The following is a 15,544-nucleotide window of genomic DNA, read 5'->3' as shown; positions in this document are numbered from 1 at the left end:
AACCAATTCTTAAAATATTCCATGAATGTGCCTGAAAAAGCTGCTTTCTTAAAATAGCTAGAAATAATGTAATTATTAACTCAAGTTATCAGCATATATATAATACATCATATATACCACACACATACACATATATACAAACAAAGATCTCTGGTAAATCAACATATTGACTGCTAATAACATTTTGATAAAATTTCCTTAGTATTATAGAGAAGGATATAGTCCTTATCCTCAAGGAACTTTTCAACCACATAAAAAAAAATCATACTTTAAGTCCCAGTTATATGAGGTGTCCATACTTGATATCCCAAGAAATTATAGCAACTAATTCACACTATAGGAGGCACTATGCTCCTGCTTACCTCTGTGATGCTACTTATAATAATGTTCAGCCTACTAGGAGATACCAGTAGACTGTCCTCCTACAGGGAAGGCTCAGTAGTCCCCTCCTGAGACAATACTTTATAAATCAGCCATTGGAAATAATATGTAAGCCTATTTTCTAAGTCTATAAAATTTAGTATTACATGGAAAACATTTTGTTATCTGACTCAAATGCAGGAAGAATGTTTGAAGAAGACAGTTTTGCCTAAATGGGGATTACAAGTTACTTCTAAAAAACTACAAAGAGGAGCTTCTGTCAATTACCAAAGTTACAAAATAGGTTTACAGAAAATTAGAACACAAAAGGCACAAATTAGTAGAGACTGATTGTGAACTCTAAATGACTTTCAAAGATTGTTAGGAGATATTTCCAGTCTACGACGGCTACTGGGATAACATCTGACTTAATAGTTCATTTAGACAAAACCTTTGAGTAGTCCCAGAGAATTAACAGCTGAAGTGGAAAAAGAATTGAAGAGCATTGAAAAGAAATAAATCTTAATTGTATTCTACTCATATTGCTTCCCAGAATTCCCCACAGGAATTTTAATGCAGAGGGAAGATACTATCTTAGAATGGACCTTTTTACCACATAAACCAAGTAAAAAATTAAAAACTTATGCGGAAAAAGTCTCTAATTATAAAAGGAAAATTGAGACTTTGTCAACTACTAGGTATAGACCCAGCAGAGGTTATAGTTGCTTTTACTGTTGACGCAATTAAAAAAATATGGGAAGACAATGAACCATGGCAAACAGCTTGTGCTAATTTCTGGGGAGAAATTAATAGCAATTATCTCAAAAGTGATAGAATTAACATTATAAAGAGAACTACTTGGATTCTTCCCTGAATTATACTTGATTCATCAATAACTGCAGCTGTACATTTTATACATATGCAAATAAATCAGAAAATGGCGTATAATCTGCATAGTAAAATTTGATTATTTGGACACATATACATCTCTACTTAAAAATAAGAGCTGACTTTGGAGTTGGACAATGAATGGCTATACTTCCTAAATCTAAATGTATCTTCTGCCATTAAATAAATTAATCAAAATAATCAAAATATCTATAAGGCATACATTGAAAAACATCAAACATTGTTTAGGGAAGTCCAGGACCCAAATAAAGAACTCTATCTCTATGGTCTGAACTCTAGTTCTAGTACTTCACTCTGATTCACAGTCACAATTCTAGGAAGTTTTCTGTAATGATTACACAAAACCTCTTTAAATGTATATGGATAATCCAAAGGCCATAGTTCTGAAAACTCAATTTCAGAAAATAAATTAGCTGTTTCTGTTAAGCATGAACATAAAAGCATGACTGTGGTACTGGTCATAACATGTAAACAAATCTAAGAAATACAAAATCAGCAAAAAAACAAGACTACTCTTACAGAGCCAGATGACTTAACAGAGGAATCACCAAGGGTAATAGTCAATGGTACAGCATGTGACCAGGGAAAGAAAGTCAAAGAAATTAAAGTCATTTTAGCAAATAATCCTAAAATAGCTATAAATTCACAAAATCACCTACAATTTCTGACAACCGAAACAAAAATGAATGATTTAGTTCACCATACTAAAACACAAAAACTAAAGCCAAAGTCAAACAGAAAATCTGTGACTAAAAAATAGACCAAGATTTCTTAGGTCATAGAAAGCAACAATTATACAAGGAAAAACAAAACAAACCTGATCAACTAGATTTCAAACTTAAAAGCCTTCTTTTCCTGTACAACCTACCCTTAAATAAAAGCACAATACAGACTATGTTCACAAAATGTATCTGTCAGAGGACTGGTATTCTAAGATACACAATAACTTCAGAATTGAATAAACAGACAGCTCAGCAGAAGACAGAAGTGTGTAAGCAGACGCTCCACAGGGGAAAGCACACAAACAGCCAGAGAGCTCATGCAGAAAAGGTACTCACCATTACTGCTCATTAAAAATGCAAATTAATACTATGGTAATATATACATATATCTATACATATTTTAAATGACAAATATGTGCCCTAATTTAATATGGCCTTTTATCAGTCTGCTAAATTTCATGTATTTGTCCTACAGTGCTAACTAACTCCTCTTATAGGACTGAGAAACAAATTGTTTGGATTTACTAAAACAAATGGGGTAGGAATGTAAGAACCTTGAAAACATGGTCATGATACTGATCAGACCAAATATTGTGGTTTTAGATGAAGAAAACTGGGGTGAAGAATGTGATGACTTTATGGATGTGTGTATCTACAGAGTTTTCATAGTCTGTCATATTAACTTGCAGTTTGTATGCCTTATGATAGGAACCAAGTAGAGAATTATAAAAAATAAAAAAACAAGCTTCAGGTTTAGTACCTTCAATGTTGTACATCTGAACTTTTTCTTCGGGCACAGTGACTGCTTCCCATTGATGATCCTTAAATTTAGAAAAAAAAAAGTCTTACATATATATTTACTCCCAATTTAAAACTTCTTTCAATATCAATTTAAGTTAAACTATATGTGACTTAGCCTTCTCATATCTCCTGTACACCTTCTATCACTAAACATTCATATTTCTAGTCCTTCAATACTTCATTTATTGATTCTAAAAATAACAAATCCCAATGCCCTATATGCCTTATACCAGCTATAAACAAGAAAAAACAAATCTTGATCTTTTAAGAAATCAGAAAACAGAATTTTAGTAATTACTATAAGGAAAAAAAATTGGACAATGTGATACAAAACTTGGCAGCTAGGCTACTTTATACTTAATGACCAGAGAACCCATTTTTAAGCAGACAGTATTTTTACCAAACACTAAACTGGAAGGTACTGTCCTAGTAGAAGTTTTGTTGGTGTGATAAAATATCTTGACAAAATTGCAAGGAAGGAAGAGTTTATTTGACTTACAGTTCTAGGTTACAGTTCATAACTGTGAGAAGTCAAGGCAAGAGCTTGAAGCATCACATCCACATTCAAGAACAGAACATCAACTCTTGGATTCTTGCTTGTTCTGTACTCTCCTTAACCCCCCTGCCTAGGGAATGGTGCCTGATGGGTGGGTCTTCCAACATCAGTTAACAATCAAGACAACTTCCCCTCTGCAGACATGACCACAGGCTGACATAATCTAGATAGTTTCTCATTAAAATTCTTTCCAACTAATTTTAGGCTGTGTTGACAGTATCACAGAAACTAGGTTTCAAGGACCTGCAAGAGGGTTCCCTCCGGTAAAAACAGCCTGTAAGATTTGAAATTCAGTGGTTTGAACAAGGAGAATGCTGTATCTCAGAGGGATATTCAGCTGCCAACGCTGTAAAAGTCTTTTACACTACATCAATGAGACAAAGAAGGGGTTTAAGTGGCCACTGTATGGATCATGGTTTTAGGAGAATAAGCAGCTCAGGAAGAACATACTACTACAGCGCTCGAGAGAAAAGAGAACTAAAAATGTAATTCTGGAAAGAATGTCTTAATATCTTAATCAGTATTTTGAATAACTTATAGATGGACTTATACATTCCCTAATTATGTATACTATAGTATGATTGCTTATCTTTTCTAGATTTAGGTCAAACTGAATCATGAGGACATCAATAACTACAATAATTATACTCTAATAGTTGCTGAAAATGAGCATTCTATGAAGGTATGCTAAAAAGTATATGAAAATGCAAAAAGCACTGGCAAATATTCACTTATAAAAATGTTCCGTGTGAAGGAAGTAGAACTATAAAAATAAAAAGTTCAGTCTCCTTTATATCAGCGGTAGCAACCAGACTAGGCTATGCTGATCAACTGTCAGAATTTGGGAGTGGCTACACCATCTGAGCCACTGTACCAAACATCCCAAGTGACAGCTAGGAAATAATAACTCTTAATACCTTTCCCCAGATAACAAACAGAACAAGAAATAGTCTACTTTCAAAGTCTACACATGGCTAAGACACAACATAGAACTAAAATTCACTTCTACATGCCACTGTACATAGAAATTCCCTTACTTCTCCCAGGAGGTTTCAAGACCAAGTAAGACCAATTGTCACCTGCCAATGTTCCCATGGAGTGTCTGAGTGGCCCAAGGCTTCCTGCCTACTTAGCACTATACCAACGAGTAGACTCCAAGCTGTCTTTTCTAATGTTGATTCATTTTTTTCATGTGACCAAAAAAGTATTGTTAATATTCATTTCTGAAAGGTTTTCTTAAAAATATTAAAATTTAGCTCTCATTTTGTTATCATAAAAAATCAAATAATTTTCATTTTAAATAGCTTGATAGATTATACAACTTTAAAATAAAAGGCTAATGTTGATGTCAATCAAAAATGGCTAAAAAAGTATACAAACATGCATTCTGAAAGTAAATTTCAAGAACATTCTTCACATGCATAGAGAGTAACATAAAGGAGTAAGAGCTTACATCATCATCTCCAGCAGTGTAGAATGACAAAGTCTGGCTTCCAAGATTAAAATCAATCCAAAATTCCTCAAGTTTTTCATCTGATGGGATCTGCAGCTAACATAATACATAAAAATTATATACTCTGCTTACAAAACTTGGAAAATTGCCATTAGATTATAGCCATGATTGAATTATTTGAGGTTATTTAGGATTCTAGACTCTGGCAACACTTATAAAGTAGAATAGTCCCTGAGTATTTAAGAGATAAAGTGTTAAGTAGATGAAGACATCAATCTGTCTACATGCATTAATATTTAGATAGTTTGGCACAAGAAAATGCTACTTAAATGCTTTACACAGACATCATTTTAAGTACTAATAGAGATTGAAAATAGTTTGAATATACTTATGAATGATAATCAGCAATGTCTTTAAGGAGAGGAGAAAATGTGGAGAACTATGGTCTGCTGTTTTCCTTCTTGGCTCAGGTGAGCGGGCTCATATTTTTCCTGGTGTCACTATCATATACAGGACCAGTCAGCTAAACCATCTAAATCTAGTACTTTTAGTGTTTTCAATCATTACATAACCCATAATCCATTTAGTTTTTACATAAAAATTATCTAATAACTCAAGTTTGGATAAATTTAAAAACCTACCTCATATTTATCAAGAAATGCTGACAAGCAAGGAAATGTAAAGACCCTAAAACACAAAACATTTTAGTTAAAAAAATTTATCTACCTTCCCAGAATTAACTTGTCCAGTTATAAATATACAAATGTCTCTAACTTGTTCAGCCATAAAAAAACGATGTCTCGAATCAAAGAGAAATCAGAAATTGATTATAAAATTTTAAATAAAATAATCTCTTTAATGCAATTTTTGAGATAGGTCTCACTGTTATCTGGGCTGGCCTCAAGTTTGATACCCCTGCTGCAAACTTGCAGCAATTAGCTAAGGTGAAAACCCACCAAGCCAGGCCATTACTATTTTCAACAAATATTTATTGGAATTTGTTTATGTAAAGAAAAGCAATTATTACTTTAAATATACTATTTACTTACCACTTTGACTAAAGGAATTATACCAACTTTAAAAATATATCCTTTCAAACATGAACAAGTGTTTCTAAATTCAATAGGTATCAATACAAGATCCCACAGAACTTGGACGGGTAAAAGGTAGATGTGAGTTATCGATTGTAAAAGTGGTTAACTCCTTAGAACATTTTTATGGCAAGATACTATTTTAAGTATGTCAGTGTGTTCTGTCAGTCTCCATAACTAACAGAAGCAATAAGTATTATTAGTATTCTTACGATGCAGCTAAGGAAAATGAAGAAAGTAAGGTTAAATAACAAATAAAAGAACAGATGGGAATTTATGATTCAAATGCAGATATATGACTCATTGAACTTAACCCTATCTCTCACTTCCTTATAAATAATGCAAACAAGATTTATCAGGAACATCATCCCCGGGGCCAAGTACTGCGATGGTATTGCTCTGGGCTGGAGCAAGGGCTCAGCAATTAATAGCACTTGCTGTTCCTTCCAGGGCACCAGAGCTCAGTTCCCAGCAGCCACATGGCTTCTTACAACCTTCTGTTAACTCCAGTTCCAGGTGATCCAATTTTCTCTTCTGGCTGTTTCAGGACTGTATGTACATGGAGCGCAGACATACATGCAGATAAAAACACCCATACAAATAAATTTTAATGGTAAAAATTATATATCAGTTCATTCTTGCTTCTGGTATTAAATACTAAAACATCTACTTATGTTACTTTTACAGTACAAGGATTTGTTTTCTACACATTTTCACTCCAGTGCGTAGATGTATAGTCAGATTTTTATCATTCCTCAAAAACCAAATAATATACATACAATTCTGAAGTAGAGTAAAACCAAATTTGGACACTCGGTTATTAATATAAATTAGATAAAATGCATTTTTCCTTCCAAGCACAAAGCCAAATAAAGCTTTCAGAAGAGTATTTCAGGTTAGCAGTGTGCTAACTTACTGTATGTTTTATATTGTCTTGAATAAATTTTTTACAGTGCAATAAAAATTATATTTATAACATCCATAATTGGGCTCAGCTCTACTTCCTTACTAAGGAATGGCTATGAGCTGCATCCAGCTTACCTTCTTTTATCACCAAGCATGCCATTTACCAAGTTGAGAAATATCCTGCAATCCTAGTTTTCAAAAGAAAAATGGTTTTAAAAATCAAAATTACACAAAAATCTTTACTAAACTTGTTATTTTATGCTACTTACTGTTTCGAATTCACAGTCTCTAATTCCTTTAAATGCATTAGCAATAAAGTCCATTGAAAACCACTGACACGCCAGTTCTCGTCTCCTTTTTTCTGTAGTCATTCTACACAAGGCTTCCACAATGCCTACCTGTAATTCATAATCTTAAAAAGATTGTTAGTTAATGTAGAGGTCAAAACTCTAAAAGTTGAGCTTATGAAACTTGATTTCATAAGGCACAAAAACCAAAAGAAAAAAATTTTCTAAATTATTCATTTTTATAAATAAAATTTTTAAAAGTCAAAGAAATCCCTAAATCTTCTAAGGCTCTACCATGTCATTATAATTATAAATTGAAAAACAATTCATACAACATACAAAATTGTTACGTTTACACTTATCCCAGAGCACATATTAAAGCCATACTTTACATATAATCACTCAATTAAAATTTACTCACAGGAACCTAATGAAAACTTAAGTTCTTTGAAGTAAATATATTGTTTAAAAACTGCCTATCAACTACAAAAATATTGGACATTATAATTTTAATATGTCATTTAGGAAAATTTTAGCACAAGTAATTCTAATAAATTGATCATAACTAAAACTAGGCATGATTATATTTATCTAATTTTTGTTGTCATGATAAATTTGTTCCAAGACATGTCTTTATTTTTATGATTCTAATATTTTCCTTTGGTTTACATAAACAGGTTATAATTATTTTGGTGTATTATTCTAGTAACATGAAGGCTAATAACATCTTCAGAGGTATTTAACATTCATAAATTTGAAATGATTTCAAATTTTGGAAAGAGATACTTACCTCCTACATATAAAATCCTCTCTCCCATATTACTCCTATGAATTAAAATAAGAAATTATATACTGAAGTAATACTAGATAGTAAGCCTATTATGTTTTGGGAAAAACATTTAAAATCTAGAACAGACTCGTATAACTGACTTTAGGAGAAAACATAAGTGCTATATTAAATCAAAAATTATAAAACTGTCAGTTGATTATCTAATTAAAACTCATGGTTACCATGTTTCTTACAACTGTTAAATTGAACAATTGATCAAAACAAGTTATTAAAAAATTATTACATGAGAGTTAGTATTTCTTGATTAGAAAGTATTTTGTTGGCATCTTGAGGTATTCTGTCAAGCATCAAATTCATTTTTTTTAAAGCCTAGAAGAGAAAAAAAAGTAGCTTTGTTTTCCAAGAAGCATTTGGAGAAATAGGTATATGTACTCAAAAGTTTTGGTTTTCTCTTAATTGTGCTAAGTAGGGAATACGCATCTAGGTGAGGGAGGGAAAGGACTTCCAGTCTAGTGCGGGCTGACTCCTTTACTGAAGCTTTCGCACCCACTGTGAAATAACACATTCACTATTCTAAAATCTAAGGGGGTAGGGATGTTCTTATGGTTACGCATACGCATGTACACATACAGGACTACACGCTACTCTGGCATTTACATACTAAAGTTTAGGTTCTCACATTAATGATATACATATAAATCTAGTTATAGATTTTTAATGAATATTTAGAATATACATTATCAGACAATGAATTATTCAGACAATAGAAATAAACCCAATGAAATAAATTTAGGAAACTTAGTCTAAGTTGCTATTTCATTTTATCATTTACTTTCTCATTTTTAGGTGTTAAAAGACAGTTACCTCCTGCTGAATGCAAACATTCATTCTTGAATCAATAACAAGGGCACAGATGCGAGCTATGAAACTTTCCAATACTTGGTTTTTACCTGAATAAAAATTATTGGCAGATGTTAATTTTAAATCAATTTAACAGTCACTTGCTATCTGAAAAACTGACTCATTAACTTTCAGTCATACCGCAAGCATTTTATAAAAGAAATCAACATTTATCTCTCATGAATCTCCAAGTGACTTGAGGGTTTGGGATTTTTTGTTTTTATTTTTGTGGTTGTTAAACCCTCAACTTTTAGTTATTTGCTGTTGATACCTGATGGGAAATCAGGTTTTTTTTCCCCCAATGGAATGTTACTGGGTATTATCAACCACACTCCAAGCAGGCCCCAAAACCAGGAGTAGATGTCCAACATAAAATGGACCTCATTTTGTTGAGGCGGCACCTTTTGTTTTCTATCATTACTTTGATTTTCTTTGTTTTTTTTTCTTGAGGGAGGAAGGATGGAGAGAAAGAGAAAAGAAAGAAAGAGATGAATAAAGCTGAGTGGACAGGGAAGTGGGGGAGGATCTGGGAGGAGTTGATGGATGGGAAAACAGATATAGTACATGAAAAATAATTTTAAACAATTTAAAACCATCTTTTGAAAATAGGTTAGTAATAGTAAATATATTCAGAGGAATTTGCTAATGCCACTTTATAACATATTTGAAAAGTTTTAGGAATGGGAATACCACAAAAGCAAAATTACAGCTTTTCCACGTAACCATACTCAACTCAAATGAAAAGCTATATGATTTTCTTTACAATATGAGTGGGGCTCAGTTTACAATGTTAGCACTCTTAGGACCATTCTTTTCTGAGAATTTAAATTGTTATGCTAATTTAAAAACAATCAATGGAAAGGTAGCATTAACTATTATTTAAATCATTAATTTGCTTAACATAGTTACTTATTATTCTCAGAGGCAAACTATGTGTGTAAGTGATTCATCAGCCTTAGTTACCAACTATGAGGAAGTCTCCAGGGACAAGAAATAAGTAACCTGGACCTGGTCACTTAGCATAATATACTTGTGATCTATAAATAAAAGTTGGCAAGCTGTAACATATTCTTCATTCTTTTACCAATGAAAATTTTATTAGACCAAAAGCTGATAAACTATGTAAAACAAATGAAGAAAGTCATTTAAAAAAGTTTTAAAGATTAAAATAGCTTTCGTTTGCCCCAGCTTAAAAAAAAACAAAACAAAACTATAGCTTACAAATCCAACTCTGCTTATTTTGTAAGGCAGAACTAACTTTCAGCAGGCTCTCTTTGGAAACCATCTACATCAATCCCATATACTGGAACAGGACCACCAAAGGTGAGCTTCACTCACTCTGAACTTAGTCTGTTAGCTATGTGTATTTTATCTACTTGCCAAACGCACAGCAGACAGATGTCCCAGCACTAGCAAACTATCGTTTTCATACTAAAAACCAGACTAAAAATTATTCTCAGCAAGAGCCATCTTCAACCTTATTACCAACTTTTGTTAGAATTGAAAATGTTGGTTAATGAATTTAACTTCCAATTATAACCTAAGTTATCATGCTCTACAACATATCGTGCCCTGTGAGACTGACTGGTTTACTAGCAGTTAGCAGCACTGGATTCCACTTTGAGATCAAGGATGACTCTACACCTGGTGGACAGATAAACATCACCATCCTTCCAGTGATACTCAAAAGGTACATATAACTTATTCCGCAAAGCAGAAAGAAGAGGGCACTCTATAAATTTTATAGAAGTAAATTGAGACTGTAGAAGTATATAGGTGCATAAAAATCCTATCAGGAGGCCGGGCGGTGGTGGCGCACGCCTTTAATCCCAGCACTCGGGAGGCAGAGGCAGGCGGATCTCTGTGAGTTTGAGACCAGCCTGGTCTACAGAGCTAGTTTCCAGGAGGACAGGCCCCAAAACCACAGAGAAATCCTGTCTCGAAAAACCAACAACAACAAAAAAATATCAGGAAAACCATGCCTGAGAACTTAGTGGCCAAGGTAGACTGAAGAAAGGAAATGATTCTTTCACTTATACTCTAATGAATTCATGATTATCCAGAAAATCTGACACATAGGAAAAACATTACATGTTTGTCAATGTTTCTGATATAGTGAACATATAAAAATCCCTAAGTTAGGCATTTTGAGCACATGCCTGTAATCCCAGCATTCATTAGGTGGCAGCAAGAGATCAGGGTCTCAAATTTCTCAGCTACATAAGGAGGAGTGGCCTGGGCTAGGTGAGATCCTGTCTCAAAAAAATGTGTATAACACACACACACATATATAAAACAAAATGCCCTCTGCATATTTGTGAAGGAATGGAGATCTGATATTGTGTGTGTGTACATACATATATGCATTTCTACACAAATATGTAGCGGGCATTTTTTCCAAGTTCCAACTTGCAGTCCAGCAATAATTTTGGACATTGATTTTAGTACAAAGTATAGCTGCTATATTCCAAGCCCATTTATTGTGGCTGAGGAGATTCTACATCACCTTCAGTGGGAGTAAGGACTTTATTGTAAAGAGCAGAGACTGCAGCAAGTATCAGAATTCAATTAATACTTCATGCGATAAACATTTTTAATTAAAATATTCCTTAACTGATAGATTTTCTTAAAGGCCAAATACAGGTCTTTTCTATAAGATATATATAAAATTACAAACATATCAATTTTAAAAACAAAATCTTGGATCCCTAAATTGCAAAATATTGTTTTCTGCTTCATTAGAAAATCCATAATACAAAAAACATTCTCAACTGTACCCATAAATAAATTTTGGATTTTGTTTTCTTATATGAAATACCTACCTAATGTCTGCATTTTCTCTTGGCCTATAAAGTCTAAAATTTTACTACCTGGTCCTTTACAGAAAACATTCGATTCTTTAATTAGATCATTAAGTTCCTAGGACAGTATTATGGGTATTAAAATAATTATACTAAAAGTTCCCAGTAAGATGTTTTTATGGAAATAAGATATTTTACCTTCATCGTTGATGTCATATACAACCTAAAAAAAGTAAATATTTAATTTATAATTTACTATTATAAAAGCTATTAAAATAAAAAATTCACAGCATAACTGTTTATTAATAAATTATTTAATACTAGTCAGTTCAAATGCTTTATCTGCTCTAGACAGATCAGTACAAGTCACTAGCCAATCTACTAATGATTCTTAAACCAAAACAAATAACTTTCTAATAAATTCATGATCTTTAACAATCAATGTCACTTTTACCATCAAAAGATCAAATAAGTCTTCTATCATATTCGTAACAGCTTCATCTTTTGATTGTCCTTGGCTCAGAATAACTTCCTTGGACTTTTCAAACCAGGAAACCATGTAAAGATGAATACATATATTAAGTTATTTTGAATTCCATTTTAATAAATTTTATGTCCTTGTATTTGTTTAGTCGATAAACCTAAGAATAAAATGACATTAAACATAAAAAACTCCAGTATTGAATCAAAGAAATTTTACATTTTAAAATGTCTTGTATTTTTTTTACTTACTCTATTTCCTCACTGTTTAAAACGGGAATGAACTTAATTCCATTACAATAACCCTTACAGTTTCCTCTTTAACTTTTTAATACAGATACGCTTATTGTAAAACTATCAAGATAGTTTTAATTTGGGTATTTTTAAAATTAGTTTACCTTATTTGATTCAGATATGAGTACATAACAATGTCAGAGGTACTCATCAATGTGCTGTTATGTCAGTGAAAATACAAATATTAGTGTCTTATATGTTAGTGTGGGGGTCACGTAGTTAACAACCTAAATGACTAGGTCTTCAGAAAATGATCCAAATAATGGCCCATTGGCATCAAATTCACATAGTTGTCAAGAAACCTGTGCAGTTTCATTCTGACCTTTTATCCTTATAACATATATCCAACATCATAAAAATATTCTCGACAGTTCTATTTTAAAGTTCCTAATTTTACTTTCAGCAGTTTGGACTACTTTTTTAAACAGTACCTTCATCACTCTACCTTTATCATTATCAGATTTCCTTCTATGACTATGTACTTATCTTTTGTACTAATCCTTGCTTTATCATGGTTAGAAGTCCAGCTTGTCCCAATATAAAGATATTCTTGCTGCATCTCCCAACAGATACCAAGATGTTTGAAACAGTTGGAATATTCTTTTTGTTAAGTTCCTAAAAAAAAGTATTTAAGTGCAGTAGTTTAAATACAAAGTAGTATGGGATAGACACTGTTCCTGGAACAGCATCAGTTTACAATCCTCAATTCTAAAAGGGAGCCGTTCTTATCTTTACAGTGGAAATGATGAGAAGACTGGCTTCATAAAGCAACTTGTCCCAAGCCACCCCACTAAGGGCAAATGGTGAGCACTCCTCTGCAGGACTCAAACTCTATGGAAGCACCTGTCCCTCCCATTTTAAAGAATGAAACTCAAGACTGACTGACTTTGAGACAAGGTCTTACTCTATAGCTGAGAAAGGCCTGAAACTTGTGGTATTCCTCCTGCCTCAGCATCGCCACGTGCTAGATTACAGGCATGAGCTACCATAAATAGATTAGAAATTCTTATTCAACCAATGATTCATCACCAATCTTAAGATACTTGGAACCAATTTGTAGTTACCTTTTCTTAATCTAAATAAATTTCAGAAATGTTAAATCAAATCCAAGGTCTTGGATTATTTTGTGTTTGATTTTTTAAATTACCAAGCACTGCATACCACCAGAAATATGCCAATAGGTCTTTGTAAAACCTTTCCCTTCAGATTAATAATAGAACATAGATTCTTATAAATTTTACTTTAGAAACAATTTCAGCGTGTTGATATGCCTCAAATAATAAACAAATGGCAAGAGAAAACAACATCTAAGTAACTCTAAGCAAACTTGTCCAAGGTTTTTCTCTGTTCTATTTTTCTAAATGAAGTACTTCCTAGAAACTAATATCAAATGTAATGATTTTAAGAGCCATTAAACAAGAATGAGTGTTTACCCTGCATATTAAGTCATCCAACTTGCGGAGGAATTGTTTGCTACATTTAATCTTCACATCTTCATAAATATCAATTTGTACAAGTAACATCAAAGGTTTAAAGTCATTTTTTCTCAAGGCATCATCAATACACTTCTCCAGCTGTTGGAGAGAGAGAGTTAACAGCACAGACATTCCAACAAATTTAGTCTCTTCAGGCAACTGAGTCACCAAAGATGGTTTTTAAATGAAATTAATAAGCTCATAAAATAGCTTTTTTAAAAAGTCTATTACTATTCAGAGTAACTGAATTATAAATGTTCTTTAGTAACAATTTCAGATAGAAAGTATTAAAGTTTCCAATTTATATTTACATCTTCACTGATTCAAAAACTAAACAAAAATCAAATCAACATTATAGCAACTATACTTAAACAGGAAACATCCTAGCATACCTTAGTACAAACTCTAATATTTAAAAATAAAACTGCATCAAGATGAATTTACCCTTCTAAAATTTACATCCATTAATTCAACCTACGTATTACCATAATCCAACTTTTATCAAACCCACTATCCCCACTATTACAGTCCAGCATTCAGACTGCATTCTGTTCACTAAACAGACTTAGTGATAAGATACATGTATATAAATGTAAGAATCACACAATTTAAAACTTCTATCTGTCTAGGTATAATATATTAATCAGTGAATGACTATTTTTAATACTGAAAGCACATAAAGAATCAATACCTTTTGTATTTTATGCTACTACTATACTTTAAAGTATTTTTTAAGAAGATACATATTTAAATTATTCTTCAATATGTCATAAAACATTGAGTTTGTCATTACTAAAGATACAGCAACAGACAGATGTAAGTACACAAAATTATTTTAGTGATTAAAGTGATTGCTTGTTGTCTAGGGACTACATACTTGGAAGTCTGGTCTCACAGGCATTTTTACTTCATTTAAGAACAGCAGGAGAAGACAGACACCTATGAAAGAGAACATCTTATGTACCGTATTATCTACCACATAGAACAGTTTCTTAAAAGTCCTTTCTGGATATTTGTCATATACTTTAAATTATATATCTTGCACAAATGTGTTTAGTTTTTGTTCCTAAGACAAATTAAAATTTTGAGTAACTGATAAATCAATGAGGAAATTAACATGAAAGTAGAAAAGATTAAGAACAATTCATTCATTAAAGGGGAAACTCAAAACCCCAAGTGACTAAGAAAAAGATGTTACCTCTATAACAATTTCTAATTAAAAGATAACCAATAGCAACACTCACTGGGCTGGCAAAAACTAAAAAGCCTAATAATGTGGAAAACAGGAAATGATGGGTATAAATAATATCTCTACTTTTCCTCAAAGTGCAAACAGAAAAAAATTTTGTCTGTGATTCATAACATGCAGTCCCAAGTCTAGTTTTATACAAACAGAGGTCTAAACAGTACTCAATTTTTATTGCACTACTGCCTCTAACAGCAGGAACCCTGCCTTTGTTGATGTGGTGGGGAGAAAGCGGGCAAATAAATGTCATGTGCACAGGACACAACTCAACACTTAAACGTGTACTTTAATCTACTATCTCAGAATGAGGCCCATCTCAAAACAGGGTAAAAAACAGAAGTCAAGAGAGACATAAATGATCTCTTTAGAGAGCATCTGTAAAAATTTTAAACTACACATAAGAGCAAGCTATATTCTGTGAAGAATACCTGTGTATGTGTTAAAAATAAAATAGGTGGAAGGATTCAAATGCC

General features: G+C 32.5%; 1 protein-coding gene across 2 annotated transcripts in view; it reads right to left on the bottom strand.

Annotated features, from left to right (window-relative positions):
* Window positions 1–14,726, bottom strand: part of Sycp2 (synaptonemal complex protein 2) — a 53,379-nt gene extending 38,653 nt beyond the window's left edge. For both annotated transcript variants that reach the window (XM_005362765.1, XM_005362764.1), the window contains exons 1-13: window positions 14,710–14,726; window positions 13,784–13,934; window positions 12,837–12,965; window positions 12,031–12,135; window positions 11,775–11,799; window positions 8,740–8,825; window positions 8,159–8,244; window positions 7,876–7,910; window positions 7,068–7,210; window positions 6,934–6,986; window positions 5,443–5,488; window positions 4,802–4,897; window positions 2,752–2,812 (exon numbers count right to left, since the gene is read on the bottom strand). In XM_005362765.1, coding sequence (XP_005362822.1) covers window positions 2,752–2,812; window positions 4,802–4,897; window positions 5,443–5,488; window positions 6,934–6,986; window positions 7,068–7,210; window positions 7,876–7,910; window positions 8,159–8,244; window positions 8,740–8,825; window positions 11,775–11,799; window positions 12,031–12,135; window positions 12,837–12,965; window positions 13,784–13,934; window positions 14,710–14,726 — 1,033 coding nt within the window. The remainder of the gene's footprint in view (window positions 1–2,751; window positions 2,813–4,801; window positions 4,898–5,442; window positions 5,489–6,933; window positions 6,987–7,067; window positions 7,211–7,875; window positions 7,911–8,158; window positions 8,245–8,739; window positions 8,826–11,774; window positions 11,800–12,030; window positions 12,136–12,836; window positions 12,966–13,783; window positions 13,935–14,709) is intronic.
* Window positions 14,727–15,544: the final 818 nt, after the last annotated feature.

Source organism: Microtus ochrogaster, linkage group LG8, assembly GCF_000317375.1.
Source record: "Microtus ochrogaster isolate Prairie Vole_2 linkage group LG8, MicOch1.0, whole genome shotgun sequence".
Taxonomy (NCBI): Eukaryota; Metazoa; Chordata; class Mammalia; order Rodentia; family Cricetidae; genus Microtus; species Microtus ochrogaster.
This window is presented reverse-complemented; position numbering and strand designations above follow the sequence as displayed.